Source organism: Eubalaena glacialis, chromosome 3 (genome assembly GCF_028564815.1).
Source record: "Eubalaena glacialis isolate mEubGla1 chromosome 3, mEubGla1.1.hap2.+ XY, whole genome shotgun sequence".
Classification (NCBI taxonomy): domain Eukaryota; kingdom Metazoa; phylum Chordata; class Mammalia; order Artiodactyla; family Balaenidae; genus Eubalaena; species Eubalaena glacialis.
This window is the reverse complement of record NC_083718.1, coordinates 1,500,162-1,517,190: the sequence shown is the minus strand read 5'-3', so window position 1 is coordinate 1,517,190 and position 17,029 is coordinate 1,500,162. Positions and strand designations below refer to the sequence as shown.

Here is a 17,029-nt window from a genome sequence, read left to right as displayed (position 1 = left end):
CGAGTCCTGAAGGGAACCCGAGACCCCCAAGACTCGGGAATAAGGAAGTCCCCAAGGGGTCCTGGATGTGTTAGGGCTGCCAGGTCCCCTGCCAGTGACAAGGATCTCAGGACAGAGGTCCCGAGGCTGAGCCATGAAGGGCCCATGGTGCTGCGGACAAGCAGCTGGGTCCATAGGAGGAATCCTCCACCCCATCCCCCACCCCCAGGATTCTGCGGGCCAGTCCGAGTGTGACTGCAGTCCTGGACCCAGGCAGACCCCAGGTGCGGTGGGCATCCGGGCTCCAGGAGGCTCCTGGCTGGACACGTGGTCCTCCCCAATCCCCACCCCCCCTCCAGGACCCAGGCCTCCTTTTTGGGATCACGTGCAATTATTCAGCAAGTCCCGAGAAACAGCAGGAACTTGTGGGAAGATGTGAGAGACCCGCAGATCTGTGTTCAAATTCTGATCCCACCGGCAGCCTGCTGGGTGACCTTGGGCAAGCATACTTCTCTGTAAAATGAAGATAACGATAGTCCCCGCTTCGGAGGGTTTGACGAAACAGTGCAAGTGGCAGGTCTAAGAGGGTCCCTGGCAATAGCAGGTGCTTAGTGGCGGTAAAGACCCCCTGCCCCGCGGCTCCACAAGCATCAGAGAGCCCTTCTTAATTGCTCCTTGTAGGGAGACGTCGTAGTCAGCCCAGGCTGCTTTAACAAGAGTACCATAGACCAGGCGGCTTAAACAACAGAAATGTATTCCTCACGGTTCTGGAGGCTGGGAAGTCCAAGGTCAAGGTGCCAGCCATTTCAGTTCCTGGTGAGAGCTCTCTTCTTGTCTTGTAGACAACCGTCTTCTCGCTGTGTCCTCACCTGGCTCAGAGGAAGCAAGCGCCCTGGTGCCTCTTCTTATAAGGACACTAATCCCATTGCCAGTTCTCTGCCCTTGTGACCTAATTACCTCCCAAATGCCCTATCTCCAAATACCACCACACTGGGGATTAGAGTTTCAGTTTATGAATTTGGGGGGGATACTAACATGCAGTCTATAATGGGGGGCTTACAATTTAGCTAGAGGGGAGGATCTCTCCCTGGGATACAACTGGGCAGAATTTGACTACGTGGCACCCTGACTATAATCGGTAGAGAGGAAAGTTCAAGATCAGCGTGGGATGTAGTCAGAGAAGGCTTCCTAGAGAAGGCGGCCCCAAGGCTGGGCCTTGAAGGGTGAAGTGGACTTGAATTCATATAAGAGAATGCATCGGGGAGAAGGGCAGACACAGCCAAGGTGCAGGCGTGGGATTTGGCCTGGACCCGAGGGTGGGTAGGAGAGCATCAGAGAGCAAGGCTCACGGAGGCGGGGGAGGGAGGCCGAGTGCTGTGTGTGGGTCAGCACTGGCCTCTGTGGCAGCTGACACCAGAGGGTGGGGAACAGTCCTTCCCTGGGAAGCCACCCAGCTCACCTCCGCCCGCCATCACGGAGTTCTGGCTTGAAATGGAGAAGGAGGGCGTCAGCACTCAGGGGTCCTGGGCGGGGTGCTCAGAAGAGGAGCAGGAACCCAGTGATTTGCTGTGCACGCCCGGGCTCCCCTGCCGAGGAACGGAGGTCCTGTGTTCTAGCCTGGCGGTCAGGATGCTTGGGGGGCGTTAGGGAGCCACAGCCCAGCCCTAAATCGGACCTCACCTCCCGGGTCTGTGGCCCTCCGGCCACAGTCCCCACTCCCTGTGGGGCTGCACACCCAGAGCACCCAGCCTCTGAGCAGAGGGCCTACACCCTCCCAGCCTGGGAGAGCCCTGCCCTCCAGCTGGGGACACTGGGCTTTGGGCTGAGGCCCTGTGTCCTCCCTGGGCTCGTCTCGGCCCCCCTACTTCACACGATGGGCAGGCTCACCCCCATCCTGTCGGCATGGAGGCTCAGGGCAGATGCGTCCAGGCTGCCGTGAGCTCCCAGGAACGTGGGCTGGAGTTAGACTTCCTCAGCATCCTCAGCCTCCCGGAAGTGCTCCCTGAGACGCTGGGCCAGAAGGCAGACTGGGGCCCACGGCCCCTGGCTCCACGCCCAGCCTTGGGTTTGCTGGGCCTCATTTTCCCCAACACAGGCGGACAGCAAATCTCTTCCGGGCCCACACTCCTGACCTTGGAGCCCATAGGAAAAAACCCCAACCCTGAAGCTTAGGGAGCCTCCTGGGACCAGAGAGGCTGAGCCAGGGCCCTGCAGAGTCCACAGAAACGTCTCAGCTACCAAGGCCCTGGAAAGCAAAGGCTGGGAGGAAGCAAGAGGATCAGTCTGGGAGGGCTTCCTGGATGAGGTGCGAGCCAGCTGGTACATCCATGCTGGACCACTGTGTCCACCGGCTCTTTTTCTCCTCCAGGTGGCTGGGGAGGGTGGGGCTCAAGTTCCTGGTGGGACTGCCAGGTGCGCGAAGGAACGCGAGGACTTCTTGCCCACTCTCGCCCTGTCCCCCACAGGTGTGCAGGGCAGAGATGGGGGAGGAGAGGGTCTCAGCTGTGACCTGACCCAAGGTCACAAGAACTGGAGCTTCCTCGAAGGGGCAGAGAGAGGGTGTGCCGGGCTCCCCGCCTCCCAGGGCTGTAGGGAAGGGAGGGAAGATGTGGCTGGGACGCTGTCCCCGGGCCTGGCTGCCATTCGGCACCAGCTGCGCTGTCTCTCACCGTGGGTACCGAGACGTCACTGCTGTTTACAGTCCCCACACATCTGCTCTGAGTCACGCATTCATTCATTCCATCAATCGTCATTCATCAAATATTTCTGAGAGCCCACTGTGTGCAGAGAGCCGTGATGGGTTCTGGGAAAAGCTCATCGTCAGTAGGCCAACCAAGGGTGGATCCTTGGGAATCACTGATGAGTGGATAAAGGATGTTGGCTGGATGCCAGGCAATTATTGCATTGGCTGCAGTAAGCGTGTGGGTGAGTCAGGAGAGGCATCGCACAGGAGGGCCCTTTGGCCTTGAGAAGGGCCAGGAGAAACAGAGGGTCTAATCCTCTTTCCACGCCAGCTCTTCCTAAAGTCTTCCCGGCCTTGACTGACAGCAACCCCAGGCCTAGAACTGTCCAGGCCCCAATCCTTGGGATAGTCTTGACCTCTCTCTTTCCCACAGACCCACATCTGGTCCATCAGCAAACCCTAACGGCTTCAAAAGATGCCCAGAGTTGACCATTCCTCACCACCGCCAAAGTCACCACCAGTTCCAAGCCACCATCATCTCTCACCTTGATTTTTGCAGTCTGCCCAGGAGCCCCGCCCAGCAGCCAAGGGACCCTTCCAAGGGGGAACCAGGCTGTGCCAGTCCTCTGCTCCAAGCCTGCCGGGGGGCTCCCATCTCACTGAGCGAAAGGCCAAGTGATGACCTCTGAGGCCTCCGCACACTGGCCTCCATCACATCCTGACCTCACTGCCTGCCACCGGCCCCGTCTTTTCTCTCTAGCAGATGGGCCTCTGATCTTGCGATTCTCTGAACACACCCGGCACACCCTGCCTCAGGGCTTTGCCTGGGCTGTTCCCTCTGCCTGGAAACCTCTCCCCCAGATATCCATAGAAATTGTCCCCTCTCTTCTTCAGATCTTTACTCAAATGAACCTTCTCAGTAAAGCCTTCTTTGGTCACTGAATCAAATATTCACCCCCTGCCCACAGCTGTTTCACATTCCCCTTCCTGCTTTGTTCTTTCTCCTTAGCACTTCTCAGTAGCTGACATTTCTGTCTATTGCCTGTCCCTCCCATTGGAGTGGACGTCCCATGAGGACAAGAGTTTTTGTCTGTCCCGTTCTCTGCTGCACCCGCAGCACCTGTCAGAGCTGGCGTGTGGAGGCGCTGAGCAGGTGTGGGCAACGGGAGGCTGGCTGGCCAGTTGCAGACGAGACGCCACTCGGGCATCAGCCACCTCCACAGCCTCCAGCCCGGCCTCGTGCATGTTTTGGGTGCTCAAGAAGTCCCTGCTGAGAGGTGGAAGGACATGGGGGGTGGGTGACATGGAAGAGAAAAGGGCAGAAGGAAGTGGGCATCAGTGGCTGGAGGGCTTTCCACAAAGGTGGAGGTGTCGGGACGTGATGAAGGACCTCATCACAGGGGTCAGGTGGGGACACCTTAAAGAAGGTGCTTGTCGCTCAGCCCCTGCTCTCCAGATCCTGACTGTGGGCATAGAAATCAAGAGAACCCTCCCCTCTTCTCTGCTCTGCCCTTAGCCCTCGAGGGAACCAAGTGTGGACTCACCTGCCCACTCCCCCTGCCTCAGATCCCACCTTCTCCCAAGGTCACCTTTCAAGGTCAACCAGGTGGGGGCAGCCTAGCCCTCCTTCCGAACTTCTCCTCTCTTCCTCACTCCCCATCCCCAGAAATCCTCTCTCAAACCGAGGGGCAGATCCCAGAATGCCCTCCCACAACCAGGGCTACATCCATTTCCAGTCACGGGCGGGGGACGTAACATCACACTGCATGCCTGTCCTTGGCCGTGTGCCTGTATCTTCATTCCTCAAGTTGCTTTAAGTTATCGGTCAACAGATGTGGTCAAATCGCTCATCCCACGCCCACCGCGGAGACTGCCAATGCCTTTGGAGAGAGAGGAGTGGGGTGATGAGCGATTTCGGGGGGCTGGAGCTTGGGGACTTTCATGATTCCAAACCAGCCTCCTTCCCGAGTCCCCTCTGGAGCCCGGGCAGGGTCCAGTCCCCACCACAGGCCACTGCATCATCAGCACCCACTCCCTGCCCAGCCGGGCCTCTGCCTCAGCACACAGACCCTCACCTCCTCTCTTCATTGGACCCTCCCGGCCAGGCGGTCCTGCAGAGTGGGGAGAGGAGAGGGGACGGGGCAGGAACCCCTCAGTGGGAGGGACTCCAGTCTGGGATTGGGGGTGCTGTGACAGGGCAGGATCCTCTCTTTTTAGGAATCACTTGAGGAAGCATATATTGGCTTTATCGACTGATGCTGGAATGGCTGTTGCCACGGCAGCCGAGCGCTCCCACTGCAGTAGAGGATGGTGGGAAACTCGGGATGTGAAAGGAATAAAGAGAGCCGGATAGAGGGAGAGGCCTCACTGGGGAGTGTCTATAAGTTCCAGGACGCCGAGATGACGATTTAAAGGGACCACCCCGTGATCACAGCAAGACCCTTTAGAGAGGGACAGCAGGAAGGGGAGCAGCGCTGGGCGGACAGAGGGAGGACTGGTCCTCACGGGGATCAGCCCTGAACCAACCCAGGCGGTGAGCACGGAAGGTGTTTTCTGTCTCATAAATTGACAGGTGGTGTTTCATGCAGAGGGAGGATGGAGGGGGTCTGGTGCCTCTCTTCTGGAAAACCCTCTTTTCTAGAAGGAGGCAAAATTTCAGGAGCTGTTTATTGAAGGAAGGGGACAGGCATGGGGTTTGGGGCATGTGATATCCCTCAAGAGGAGACACAGGGGAATAAAGAGAGGGGGCAGGGACCAGGCTGAAACACAGGAGCCGATGAGGGAGTAAGATCCCCAGGAAGGAAGGAGGATCAGGTCCAGGGCACTGGGCATCCAGGGACCAGGAAGCGCAAGTGGACAGAGCAACAGGTGGAGAGTAGTGTCAGAGCAACTCCAGGGACTGATGTGGGAGGAGGGAACCTACAGACGTGGGTACCAGAGACGAGGGGCCGGAGGAGGCGCCGGACCTTGTCTACCGCAGCGCGCACGGGCTGGGATGGACCACAGCGCAGATCATGCTTTTCGGCCAGATGGCAGCCAGTTCATTTCTCCTTGTCTGCTAAGGAGGAGGTTGAATTTGTGTACAGGAGGAGAACATACACACAACAAGCAAACTACTCTAACCTGGTACATTAGGAAACAAGTGTCCCCAGACTCTCAAGCTGCTCTTTTTAGGAATGGTGATATTCCCACGTGATTGAATTAGCTGTGTCTTGTGCAAACTGGAGGAGACCCCTGAGTAAGGATGAGGACTTCAGAAGCGATTGTGATTTCATGAAAAGTGGCCTGTGTCGGGGGAGGGAGCGCATGGTCACCCAGACCTTTGGCACTGACGATGGGACTGGATCCCCTCCTTGAGCTGGGATCTTGTGTCTGGGCTTAAGCATGAGTGTCCCGTGTGTGCCCAGAGGGAAGATCTCCTGATTGGCCTCCTCCTTTGGGCACTCTCTGTGCCCGGACCAAGTTCTGGCATGAAACCACTTAAGCCCTTTTACCCATCCTATTGCTTCTCACTCCCTATCTGAAATCGCGATCCCAGCCCACCCCTGAGACTCCTAAGTGCTGGACACAGGCCCAGAGGCCAGTCTGCATTGTGCCCTCTGCCACGGGACCTTCTAGTGAACTTGCACTCACTGCCCCTGCTCCCTGCCCACCCCCCCGCCCCATTTGAACCCTTCCCTATTTATACTGCATCCTACTCCAGGAAGCCTCTGAGATTTCCTCCACCTATTCTCCCACCTGCCAGCACGACCTCTTACTCCTATGCTCATGTGTATTGGGGACCTCCTAAGTAAGTGCCAGACCCTGGGGTTACAGCATCAGTGAGACAGCCAGGGGCTCTGTCCTCCGGGGTTGGGAGTCTCCCCCTTGTCATTTCTGTAATCAGTATACACCCACCTCCGTCTGTCTGCCTGCAGCAAATGTGTTGATGTGCTTGACATTGCTGTTTCCCATGAAAAGGAGTATTATTTTCCCAGGTCTTGTATTGTTATCTTGCATGTCCTGCCAGACATTGAGTTCCCTGAGGGCAGAATCGCCATCTTTCTCTGTTTCTCCAATGCCCAGCCAAGGGTCCACGTTTCTTACCAAACACCCCTCTGCCTGAGAAGTCAGTGCTCAGTACTGTGGTCAGTGCATCCTCTCTGCCACGACACCTGGACTTGCAGACTTTCTAGTGTCTCAGTCCAGGCCTGGGATGATGGAAGACAGAGTCCTGGGGACAGGACCCAGGAGCCATGCAGGGAGCAGGCCCGAGGCACAGCCCTCAGGCCTCCAAATCCACGTTACCAACACAGCAGCAGCATCTGCTCCACCAAGGTGCCGAGAGACACAGCTCCGTCCCTGAGAGCGTGGGTGCCGGTGGGGGAGACGGACACGTACACAAATGCCTCTCACACCAGGCAGGCTGTGATGAGTGCTATAGCAGAGTGCATGAAGCAGGAGACTCCGATTCTAGGGTGAAGGGGGGCCTGGGGCTAGAGAGATGGAGGTTGGGGATGAGGTGGGCAGGCATCCGATGGCTAGTGCTTTCTGGCGAAGAGTTCTCAGGGCTGTGCCTTCCCCAGTGTGTGGCTCCGCTGGGGCCCACTCCTCCCTTTCTCCTGTCCCTCACTTTCTTGCTGGAGGACCGTTTGCTTAGGCAACTTGGCCCTGACCTGGGAGGCCGTGGAGAATGGGCAGTGTCGCCCTCTACTGAGGGACAGCCCCATGCAAACAACGGCTGCCTGCTCCGTCAGCCTCTAGCCTCCACTCCCCACTCCACCCCATCTCTCTTCCCCGGGCCCGGGTGGGAGGGAAGGGAGAAGGGCTAGGAAAATGTCTTTTTTAAGTGCTCTGCAGGCTTCACCGTAGCTCTGGCAGGCAAGGGGCCAGTGCTCAGCTTCCTCCTGATGCCCTGGGTTTGACAAAGCGCTTTGCAGGTCCAAAGTCCCTTTACCTCTGAAGCTGGTACTATAGCCGCTGTGAGAGAAGACCGGGGGTGGGGGGGGGATGCAGTGACTTTGACAAGGTCATGCAGTCACCGGGAATCCAATCTCCAGATCCCGAGAGTCAATCCTTGCTTCCAAGGCCCTGAGGCCCCTGCCTAGTCAACCCTGGGCCCCGTCTTTCCAAGCCACCCTCGTACACCCCCTGCCCCTGTCCTCCGGAGGCATCCCGCACTTCAGGAGGGCAGCCTGGAGCCTCAGAGACTGAAGGCAAGTGGGGGGCCGGGAGTTTCCCAGGCGACCTGGATATTGTTTCTCCACGCCCGCCGCATCTCCCCCCAGGCCCCACGAGCCCACTCTCCCTCCGCGTCCCGAGCCGCCCAGTCTCAGCCCCTTTTACCCGCACGCCCATACCAGCTCAACGGAACCTTTCCACCGCCCCCCCCACCCCCCCCCCCCACCTCCGGGCGCGGCAGGGGGCAACCCGTGCCCCGAACCTGCCCGCCTCGGCGGGGAAAGCGAGGAGAAGACCGGGTCGAATCCTTCATCTCCCCCTACCCCCTACTCATCCGCCCCTGGCTCTCGGCTGCAGATACCACCCCCTCTCGAGCCAGAAATAGACTCTCTCTCCCCCCACCTCCCGGCGCTCACGCACACCCCTCCCCTTCTCCGCCGGCTCCTCCGCCTCCCCCCTCCTTCCTGCGCTCCGAGCCGCAGCCCACAGCCTCCGCTCCCGCTGGCGGGCGGCGCGCGACCCACGGGACCCACCGGCCGGCGGGCGGGCGGGGGACCGGGTCCCGGCGCCGGGCACCTCCGAGCGCCAGCCAGCTGCGGGGCTTGCGTTCTTCTTTGATTGATTTTAAGATTTTGATTTGTATTTTCCCCGCCCCGCCCCTTTTCCTCCGACCCCGCCCCATCGCTCCACGGCTTCCGCGCTCCTTCCCTTTCCCCGGCTTCCTTCTTCGCTATTCTTTCCCGGGCGCCTCGGCTCGCCTCCTCCCCGCTCCCTCGCTCCCTCCTCCTTCCTCTCCCCTTCCTCCTCGGTTCCTTCCGTCCTTTCTCTCCACCTCCCCTCCCCTCCCCTCCCCCGCCTCCTCCCCGCGCGCTTCCCCCCCCCCCCGCCCCCGCCCCCGCCCCCGGTGCCTGCAGACGCGCGGATCGTCCATGCGCTCCTCGCGGGCAGAATGCTGGGCGGCAGCGTCAAGAGCGTGCAGCCCGAGGTGGAGCTGAGCGGCGGCGGCGGCGACGAGGGCGCGGACGAGCCTCGGGGCGCGGGCAGGAAGGCGGCGGCGGACGGCAGAGGCATGCTGCCCAAGCGCGCCAAGGCGCCGGGCGGCGGCGGCATGGCCAAGGCCAGCGCGGCGGAGCTCAAGGTCTTCAAGTCCGGCAGCGTGGACGGCCGAGTCCCCGGCGGGCCGCCCGCCTCCAACCTGCGCAAGCAGAAGTCGCTCACCAACCTCTCGTTCCTCACGGACTCTGAGAAGAAGATGCAGCTCTACGAGCCCGAGTGGAGCGACGACATGGCCAAGGCGCCCAAGGGCTTAGGCAAGGCGGGCCCCAAAGGCCGCGAGGCTCCGCTGATGTCCAAGACGCTGTCCAAGTCCGAGCACTCGCTCTTCCAGGCCAAGGGCGGCCCAGCGGGCGGCGCCAAGACCCCCCTGGCCCCGCTCGCCCCCAGCCTGGGGAAGCCGAGCCGGATCCCGCGCGGCCCCTACGCCGAGGTCAAGCCGCTCAGCAAGGCTCCCGAGGCAGCCGTGAGCGACGACGGCAAGTCGGACGACGAGCTGCTCTCCAGCAAAGCCAAGGCACAGAAGGGCTCCGGGCCCGTGCCCCCTGCCAAGGGCCAGGAGGAGCGCGCCTTCCTCAAGGTGGACCCCGAGCTCGTGGTGACCGTGCTGGGAGACCTGGAGCAGCTGCTCTTCAGCCAAGTGCTGGGTGAGTCCTGCCTCCCTGCCCCACCCCTGCCTTTCCCCTCGCCCGCTGCCAGGGAAGGTGTAGGGAGAGCGGCGGGCGGGTCTCTCTAGACCCCGGGTCGGGCTATACGGGGACACTGCATACCCCAGATGTACAGGGCTGGCCCATCCCCAGGTGCATATGGCTGAAGTGCGCCTTGGTAGAGATGTCCCCAGGCTGGGGCTCTGCTCTGGCCTGCCGGAGGTGAGGCTGGACAATGGGGTGGGGGGCTTAGCTCCCCAGAAATAGAGCCCATCAGCTTCCTGGGATCTTAAAGCCTAGAATCTTAATACGGCAAAACCTGGGGGGCTGGTGGTGACCTCTGCCGTGTGTGGTCTGTGCTGGGCAAGAGCGCATTCAGCATTGCCGGGGAGCGCCGGCGGGAGCCGATTTAGAGCACAGATGTGGGGAAAGCAGATGTGAGGGCTGTTTGGCCGCGGAGCAGAGCTGAGGCTCCGCTTCCTCTGTGGATCCCCGGTGGGAGCACGAGTCGGACGGATTTCCCGGGTATGGGCTGTGGCAAGGAGACACGACAGGGGCCTGGGGGCAGGCGGGCAGCCAGCTGCCCGCATCTGGACGCGTGTCCTGTACCTCGGCCCTGGCCCCAGGCCTGGGCCAAACCCCTACCCCACCCCACTCCCCAGGTTTTTAGGGCGTGTGGAAAGGTCTGGGCTTTCGCGCGGAGACTCCTGGTTGACTGGGAAGCCTTTGCCTTTTGGCTAATGGAAGCCGAGCGGGCGGGAAGGGAGGAACAAAGCTCGCTCGGGTGGAGGAAGCGCAGAGAGCTGCCCCATTGTTCTCCGAGCCTGAAGAGCCTAAGCAAAAAACCCGGAGCGGGCCCGGAACTGCGCTTGCTTTCCCCGGGGACCCTGTGCCCTGAGAGGGAGGGACCCGGGATGCGCGGGACGCAAGGCCGCTGCGCCTCGGGAGCCGGCGCGGGCCGTGCCGGGGCCACGAGAGGACAGCGGCGAGGCCCGGAGCCGGGCGGCCGCCGTGGCTCCGCGGACTTGTTGCGGTGGCGGGGATGTGGGTCCTCCGGCGCCGAGGGACCCGAGCTTCCCGGGTACCAGGCGGGCTGCCAGCCCCGCTGGGGGCTGGGAAGGGGCGTGTCCGTGCGCGTGTGAGGGGCGGGACCGACGCGGGCTGCGGTCCGAGTGACGGGCAGGACGAGGTGGGGCGCGTGGGAATGGGGGGTGAGGTGCTCGCCTGGCGGCCTGGAGAAGGCAGAGCTGGGAAGACTGGTTCGACTTACCGCGACCTTCCCGGGACCCACAGGCCCCGTGTGGGCCAGGACGAGGGACCCCCGAGCAGGGGCAGGGATTTGGAGCTTTGGATTCAGAGGCTCACAGAGGAGGCTGCATATGGGCTCTGCAGGGGCAGTCGGGGGGCTGGACAAGAGCAAAGAGGGGGGCGCAGCGGCCTGAAGGCCCGGCCTCCGCAGGCAGGGACCCGTGGGGATGAGGGTGGGGGCAGAAGCCGAGGGGCGGCCTCACCCCTCCCCCACCCCTCCCCCCTGTGCCGAGTGCTGCCCTCAAGGAGCTTACAGTCTAATGGGGGTGAAACAGACAGTAAAGGAGAAAAGAAAGAAAGTAATTCCAGGCACCAAGGAAGGCTGTGGAGAAAATGGGGGCGGGGCCTGCTTAGGCCCCTCTAAGGAGGTGGTACTGAGCTGTGACTGAGGCCAGGGGAGGTGCAGGGGCAGGTGGGGAGAACACTCCCTGCAGGGCTGAGAGGGGGTGGGGTGGGATGGGGGGGAGGAAGGCGGGGGCTGTCTCTGGAGGGAGTGGAGGGAGTGTCAGCGACACAGAAGAGCAGAGGGCACAGCCCCCCTTCAAGGTCAGGGCTTCCCCAGTCCTGCGCGTCCCTACACTGCCCCAGGACCTAGCTGCCTGGCCGAAGCCCTCTTAGTTGCATCTCAAGAGGCAGTGACCACAGAAACCCTGGCAGATAGTCGTAGAGCTGGTGGGCGAGGGGAGAGGAGGGCAGGGGGAGAGGCTTTGCTGTAACCCCTCACGCCCACTCAGCACTTGTCATGTCTCAAAGCGCGCCCTGGGAGTGAGGGGAGAACAGGCCCCATTTCCCAGGCGGTCCAGAAATGCAGGGTCAGAGCCTCGAGGGGCTTGGAGTCTTCCCTGAGCCAGTGATGGGAAGGCAGATTCTGCACGTCTGTCCTGATTGCTAAGTCGAAGCTCTGTGTAGGGGACCTGATTGAGGGAGGGGAGTCAGCGGGCAAACAGGGGCCTGACCAAGCTGGTGTGTGCTGGGCATGGGCCACCAGACCGGCCCTGATGACCCCATGGCGGGGCTGGTGCAGGGAGAGGGGTGGAAAGTCTGGTGAATGTGCTGGACTGACCCCGGGCGGGGCTGGCCCCAGGAGGGCAGTGCAGGGGCATTGAAGGGTGGAGCGGGGAGGGCAGGGGAGGAGGAGGGAGAAGATGACGGCCAGGTAGAGCCCCTCTCCTGTGTGGGATGGGGTGGGGGAACAGGAGAACCCATGAAGGTGTCCGGGTTGTCAGGACCCTCCCTGGAGAGCAGGGTGTCCCCTGGGGAGACGAGTGGACGCCTCTGCCTCTGGATGGTGGTGAAGGATGCAGGCTCTACACCCGTGAGCCTCCAAGTCAGGACACGCTTACTCCCTGGGACCATCTCAGACCCCGGAAGCTGCCCAGCCCCGGTTGCTGGAGGGAGAGGGAGTGAGGCATCCCCGAATAAGAGCCTTTCTGGAATGAAAGGGAATGAAAGCTGATCATGGCTTGCCAGAAATCAGCTGGGGCCCAGATGGTCCAGGCAGGCGCCCTGCCCTTCCCTCGCTTTGGAAGCTGCCAAAGAACTAGGGTCCCACTGGGAAACCCTAGAAACTTGGAAGACTGAGGGGTGAGTGTCCAGGGGAAGGGGGCCTGTCTCAGGGATCATATGCCCTCGGACCCTGGTGGACAGTCCATGTCAGGCAGTTCGGCTCCAGAGGGAAGGTCACCGGCCCCTGGCCTGGGTCTGGGGCAGGCAGGAGGCCGCAGTCCTGAGTTCCCTGTGCAGAAGTCCTAAGCTCTGTGACCTTGTCTGGGACTCACGTTCCCCATTTGTGAATGGGCAGAGCTGCTCCATGGCTCTCTCCTACCTGTTGGCATTAGGGAGGGGGGCAGATAGAGGTGGTCAGACCTTGACAGGGCCCCAGGTGCCTAAGAGAGCCTGTCTTAACTCAGAGCAGTTACGTACACAATCCCGTCCCGACCACACTCCTCCACTTCCTCAACCCTGGGTCCGAGGACCTCCAAGCAGTCAGTCTGGTGACCCCACGCACACTGCACCCCCTTTTCAGCCCTCCAGGCAAGGGGACCAGGTCAGGTGCAAAGGAACCCAGGCGGCTGGAGCGCCTGGTCCCACTTCCTCAGAAAGTGTCTGGACCCACGTGAGGGGTTGCCGTGACAACGGTTAGGCCCTCAGAGGCACAGGCCAAACAGAGCAGGGGAAGGAAGTCAGGAAATTATCTGTTTCTAAGCCAGTGGGTTGATGTGGGTTTTTTTGTGGGGGGGGGTGGGAATTTATTCTAGAGATTACATTCTGGGATGCTGTGAATAGGGGGAGGGAAGAAATGGCTTCTCAGATGGTTTTCTTCCTTGTTATTCAGTGCACTGGGGGGTCGGTGGGTGGAGGATTCTTGGGAGTCCTCCAAGATCCAATGCCCGAGCAGCCAGGCCACATGTGCAAGCTCACCCACACTCTCGTGCCCAAGGCTCTACACGCAGGGCCGTTCCTGGTGCCTTCCCAGTGGTTCCCCAGAGGCCCGGCAGGAGAGTGAGGGCGCTGACTTGCAGCCTTCCCGGGCTTGTAGAGCCACAGGTGAAGGAAGGCAAGGCCTGCAGGTGAGCGCGTGCATAGCGGAGGGGCAGCTGGCACATGCCCTTCCCGCTGCGACGCCTCTGCTTCCTCAAGGGTAGCGCTGGGGAGGACGTTTCTTTTCTCCCTGTGTCCAGGGCTAGGCTTCGGGCTCCACCAGGGCCCGTGGGGTCCTGCTCTTACCCTCTGGGCCTTGCCCTGCTCAGGCCGCTGCAGCCAAAGCCGTCTTCCTCCCCCTCCCCGGGCAGCCACGGCCCTGCTGCTGCCGAGAATGGGGGACGGGAAGGCCTTGGGGTAGCTCCTGTGCTCTGGGGACAAGGACACGTGGAGGGGAAGTGCCCAGGGCTTCTCTCAAGGGAGATGCCCTCGGTGGTCAGCAGCGGCTCCACCCCCAGGCCCCAGGCCCTCCTGGATGGGGGTTGAAGGCGGAACAGCACCAAGTCGCCTGGAATCCTGGGCTGCTTTCTGACCGTTAGCTCTCGTCCCACCCCCTAACATCTCCTGCGGCCACAACCGCCACCCCTGTGGCCCGTCCCCACCCAGCTGCCAACACCGGAGGCTTTGTCTTCTGCAGACCTCCAGCCTCGGCCTGCTCTGGGCCGCCCCTCCGCACCCGTGCCCATAGCCCACAGCCTCTGACCTCGAGGGCTGGGGGTGCAGGCTGCTGTACGGGGCTCCAGGGAGAGCGGGTCCTGCGCTGACCCGGCTGAGCAGAGCCCCCAGGCCCATCCCTGCTGCTCTGTGTCGCCTTCTTGTACAGCCGGGAGAGAAGAACCCTCTCCGTGCAGAGCCCCCGCCTCCCCCCTGGGATTCACAGAACACACAATGGAAATTGTCTGGTTGAGCCACCCACCTAAAGCAGAAATTACTCCCTCCTAGCATCGTAGGCAAGTGGGTGTTCTGTTTACACACTCCTGGTGACAGAGAGCTCACTACCTCATTTTCCTGGAAAGCCTTCGTTATTAGAAAGCCCACTAAGCAGAGTTTCTGTCTCCTGAGAGTTTCCACCCATGGGTGCAGACCTGCTCTCTGGATCCTCTCGGGTCAGGCTGGCCTGCCTCTCAGATGCCTGACTGCATCCCCTCACATCTTTCCTCCCTTCGCCCCCCTTTCCTCTTTCTCCCGTCTGTCTTTTCTTTTGCAGTAAGACTTGGTAGGAGGAGGGGCCGAGCTGTTCCCCTGATTCCTGGGCCCCGTGGAGTCCAGCCCCCAGCTGGACCCCCCCACCCCCCATAAGGTCTGTCCCCCAGCACCTGGCCGACCTGGGCTCCCTCCCGCAGCGTCTCCCTCGGCCTGGAGGCCTGTGCCGGCCGGCCTGCCAGCCAAGGGGAAGTGGATGCCACATGCTTCTCATTTGCGTTGGCTGACCTCCTCCCACAGCCTGTTTGCATTACCCAGCTGCGTCTGATGTCCCCGGGGCCCGCAGCCTCCCTCTCTTGCCCAGGAAGGCCGGGGGGCCGGGCGCAGCTCGCTGGCCCTGTGTGGGCAGGCTGCGCTCCTGCGTGGAAGCCTTGGAAGGCTGCGTCAGCCCTCAGAGCGGGCACCGCCCCCCGCAACTTCCCCTACTGTGGCTTCTGGGGACCCGGCCCCTGCAGGGAGAGGAAACCGGAGCCCCCTGGGTCCAAGGCTTCCTTCTGACCAGCAGGCATCAGGGCTCAGACCGGGAAGATGCCCCCGGAGCGGTGTCTGTCTCCCGGAGCTGCGCCCAGGGCGTGTCCGGCGTGGTCGCAGCCGTGCATGCCCGGAAGGGCGGATCCCAGCTCTTCGTCTCTGATCAGCACCTGTGCCTCTGGCAGAAGAAGGGGCAGATTGCAGGGTTGCGGCCGGTGGGGGGAGCGAGCACGTGCGGGGTCCCCACTGGCACTGAGGCGGGAGAGCACGGGCACCACCTTGGGCACGTTACAGGTTCACCCCGAGGGCTCGGGCTCCGGCAACGTCCAGGCTCTCGCCGCCAGCACTGCCTGTTTACCACGCGGCTCTTCTCCAGCTCAGCTCTGGCCAGAGCTTGGCCGGTGGCCAGGGCGGGCCTTGGCCTGAGCCCTCATCAGGTCTATTTTCGACATCAGGGCCTCTGCAGCGGGCGGTTCCTGCACCGTCTTCTAATTTCCGAGCAGCAGCGCTCGCTCTGGACCGACTTGCCAGGGCACTTGCTCACGTGCCCCGGGCATGCGAAGCCAGGGTGTGGGCCCTGTGTGCCCAGGCTGGTCCCCGGGGAAGCTGGCTCGTCTGGAAGGGTGTCCAGTGGGGTGCTGCCGTTGGGAGTGATCTGGTGAAAAGCGCTGGAGTTTTCTTGGAGAGCCAGGCCGTCAGCCGTGACCTTGGGCTGCGTAGGGAGGTAGTGAAGGTTGAGAGCGCAAGACAGGCAAGTGTGTGGGGAAACCTGCGCGTAAACCTTCACGTCCGGACGTAAACCCCCAGGACGTAGACGGGGCTGGGAGTCCGGGTGTGCACGAGGGTGCACAGGGGCTGGGTGTGTCACGTGGAGCGGTGCACAGAAACACTTGCACACTCGGCCCCTAGCAGCTACGCACAGACCGAAGGGGTGTGTGTGTGTCCGTGTGTGTGTCCGTGTGTGCGCACACAACTGCCCAGGCGTGAAAGGGTCTGAACCACGACCAGGCTGGAACAACTTCCCCCAAAGAGACCCCCAGGCAGAGAGCGCAGGGGTTGGGGCTCCCTGCCTGGCTCCTCTCCCAGAAAGTAACCTTGCGGAGGACACAGGCTCCCTCTGCCCTTGGTGACTGCTGAGCAGGCCCTCCCTTTTGGGGGCGCAGGCAGCCACCCGGGAGGCCTGGCTTCTCTGTGCAGAACCTTCAGCTGCCATAGGCCACGGGCTCCAGCACACCCGGCTGCGGGGTGGCCTCCCCAGGGCCCTGGGGCCTGATGCTCCACGGGAGGAAAACGGGCCCAGAGAAAGTGATGACCTACCAATAACCAGCACCCATAGACCATGTGGGGCATGAGATTCTTGTCCTTGAGGTTTAGTGAGTCACTTACTGCCCACAGTGACCCTGTGACCCTGCGCTTACAACTGAGCAAACAGAGACACTGGTCGGTGGGTTGGCCGCCCGAGCCAGGAGAGCAGGTGGGCCGCGGGGCCAGGACTTGACCTTGACCCCTGTGATGTCAGCTTCCAGGAGCCTCAAGACCCCTCCCCCCACAGTGCTGAGTTCTATTCCATTTCATTCCGGATTGCTGTCAAGCAGTCGCTGTGGACAAAGCGCGAGCGCCTGGGGTTGCGGCTTTGGGCCCCGCTCGCCAGCTGCTGGCCTGCTGGATGAGGAGACAGGGATTCCTGCTCATCCCAGGGCAGGGCGGGTGCTACGGAATAGTTGGGAAGCGGTGCGGGGGAGAGCAGGGTGGCCTGGAGCCGGTCGGCGTGTGGGGTGAGTGCGGTGCAGCGGGCAGGAGGGGACGCTGTGGACAAATGACCTGCGCTTTGAAATGCAGGTTGGGATCCCGGCAGCAGAGATGGAAACGGAAGAAGGAGGTAAATGGGGGGCTTCATCGTGGGTACCGTCCAGCTGCGGGAGAGGTGGGGAAGGAGGTGGACGAGCAGGTTGGGGGCGGCCCTGATGTGACCATGACCGGCCCCAGGGGTTGCGCTAGGCTCTGGGCAGACCTTTGGGTGGGAGCTGTCAGGGCTTGCCCCCAA

At 61.9% G+C, this 17,029-nt stretch overlaps 1 protein-coding gene across 4 annotated transcripts in view; it reads left to right on the top strand.

Annotated features, from left to right (window-relative positions):
- Nucleotides 1-17,029, top strand: part of NAV1 (neuron navigator 1) — a 211,974-nt gene that overhangs the window by 73,750 nt on the left and 121,195 nt on the right. For all 4 annotated transcript variants that reach the window (XM_061187265.1, XM_061187262.1, XM_061187264.1 and 1 more), the window contains one exon: nucleotides 8,737-9,522. In XM_061187265.1, the coding sequence (XP_061043248.1) occupies nucleotides 8,737-9,522 (786 nt within the window). The remainder of the gene's footprint in view (nucleotides 1-8,736; nucleotides 9,523-17,029) is intronic.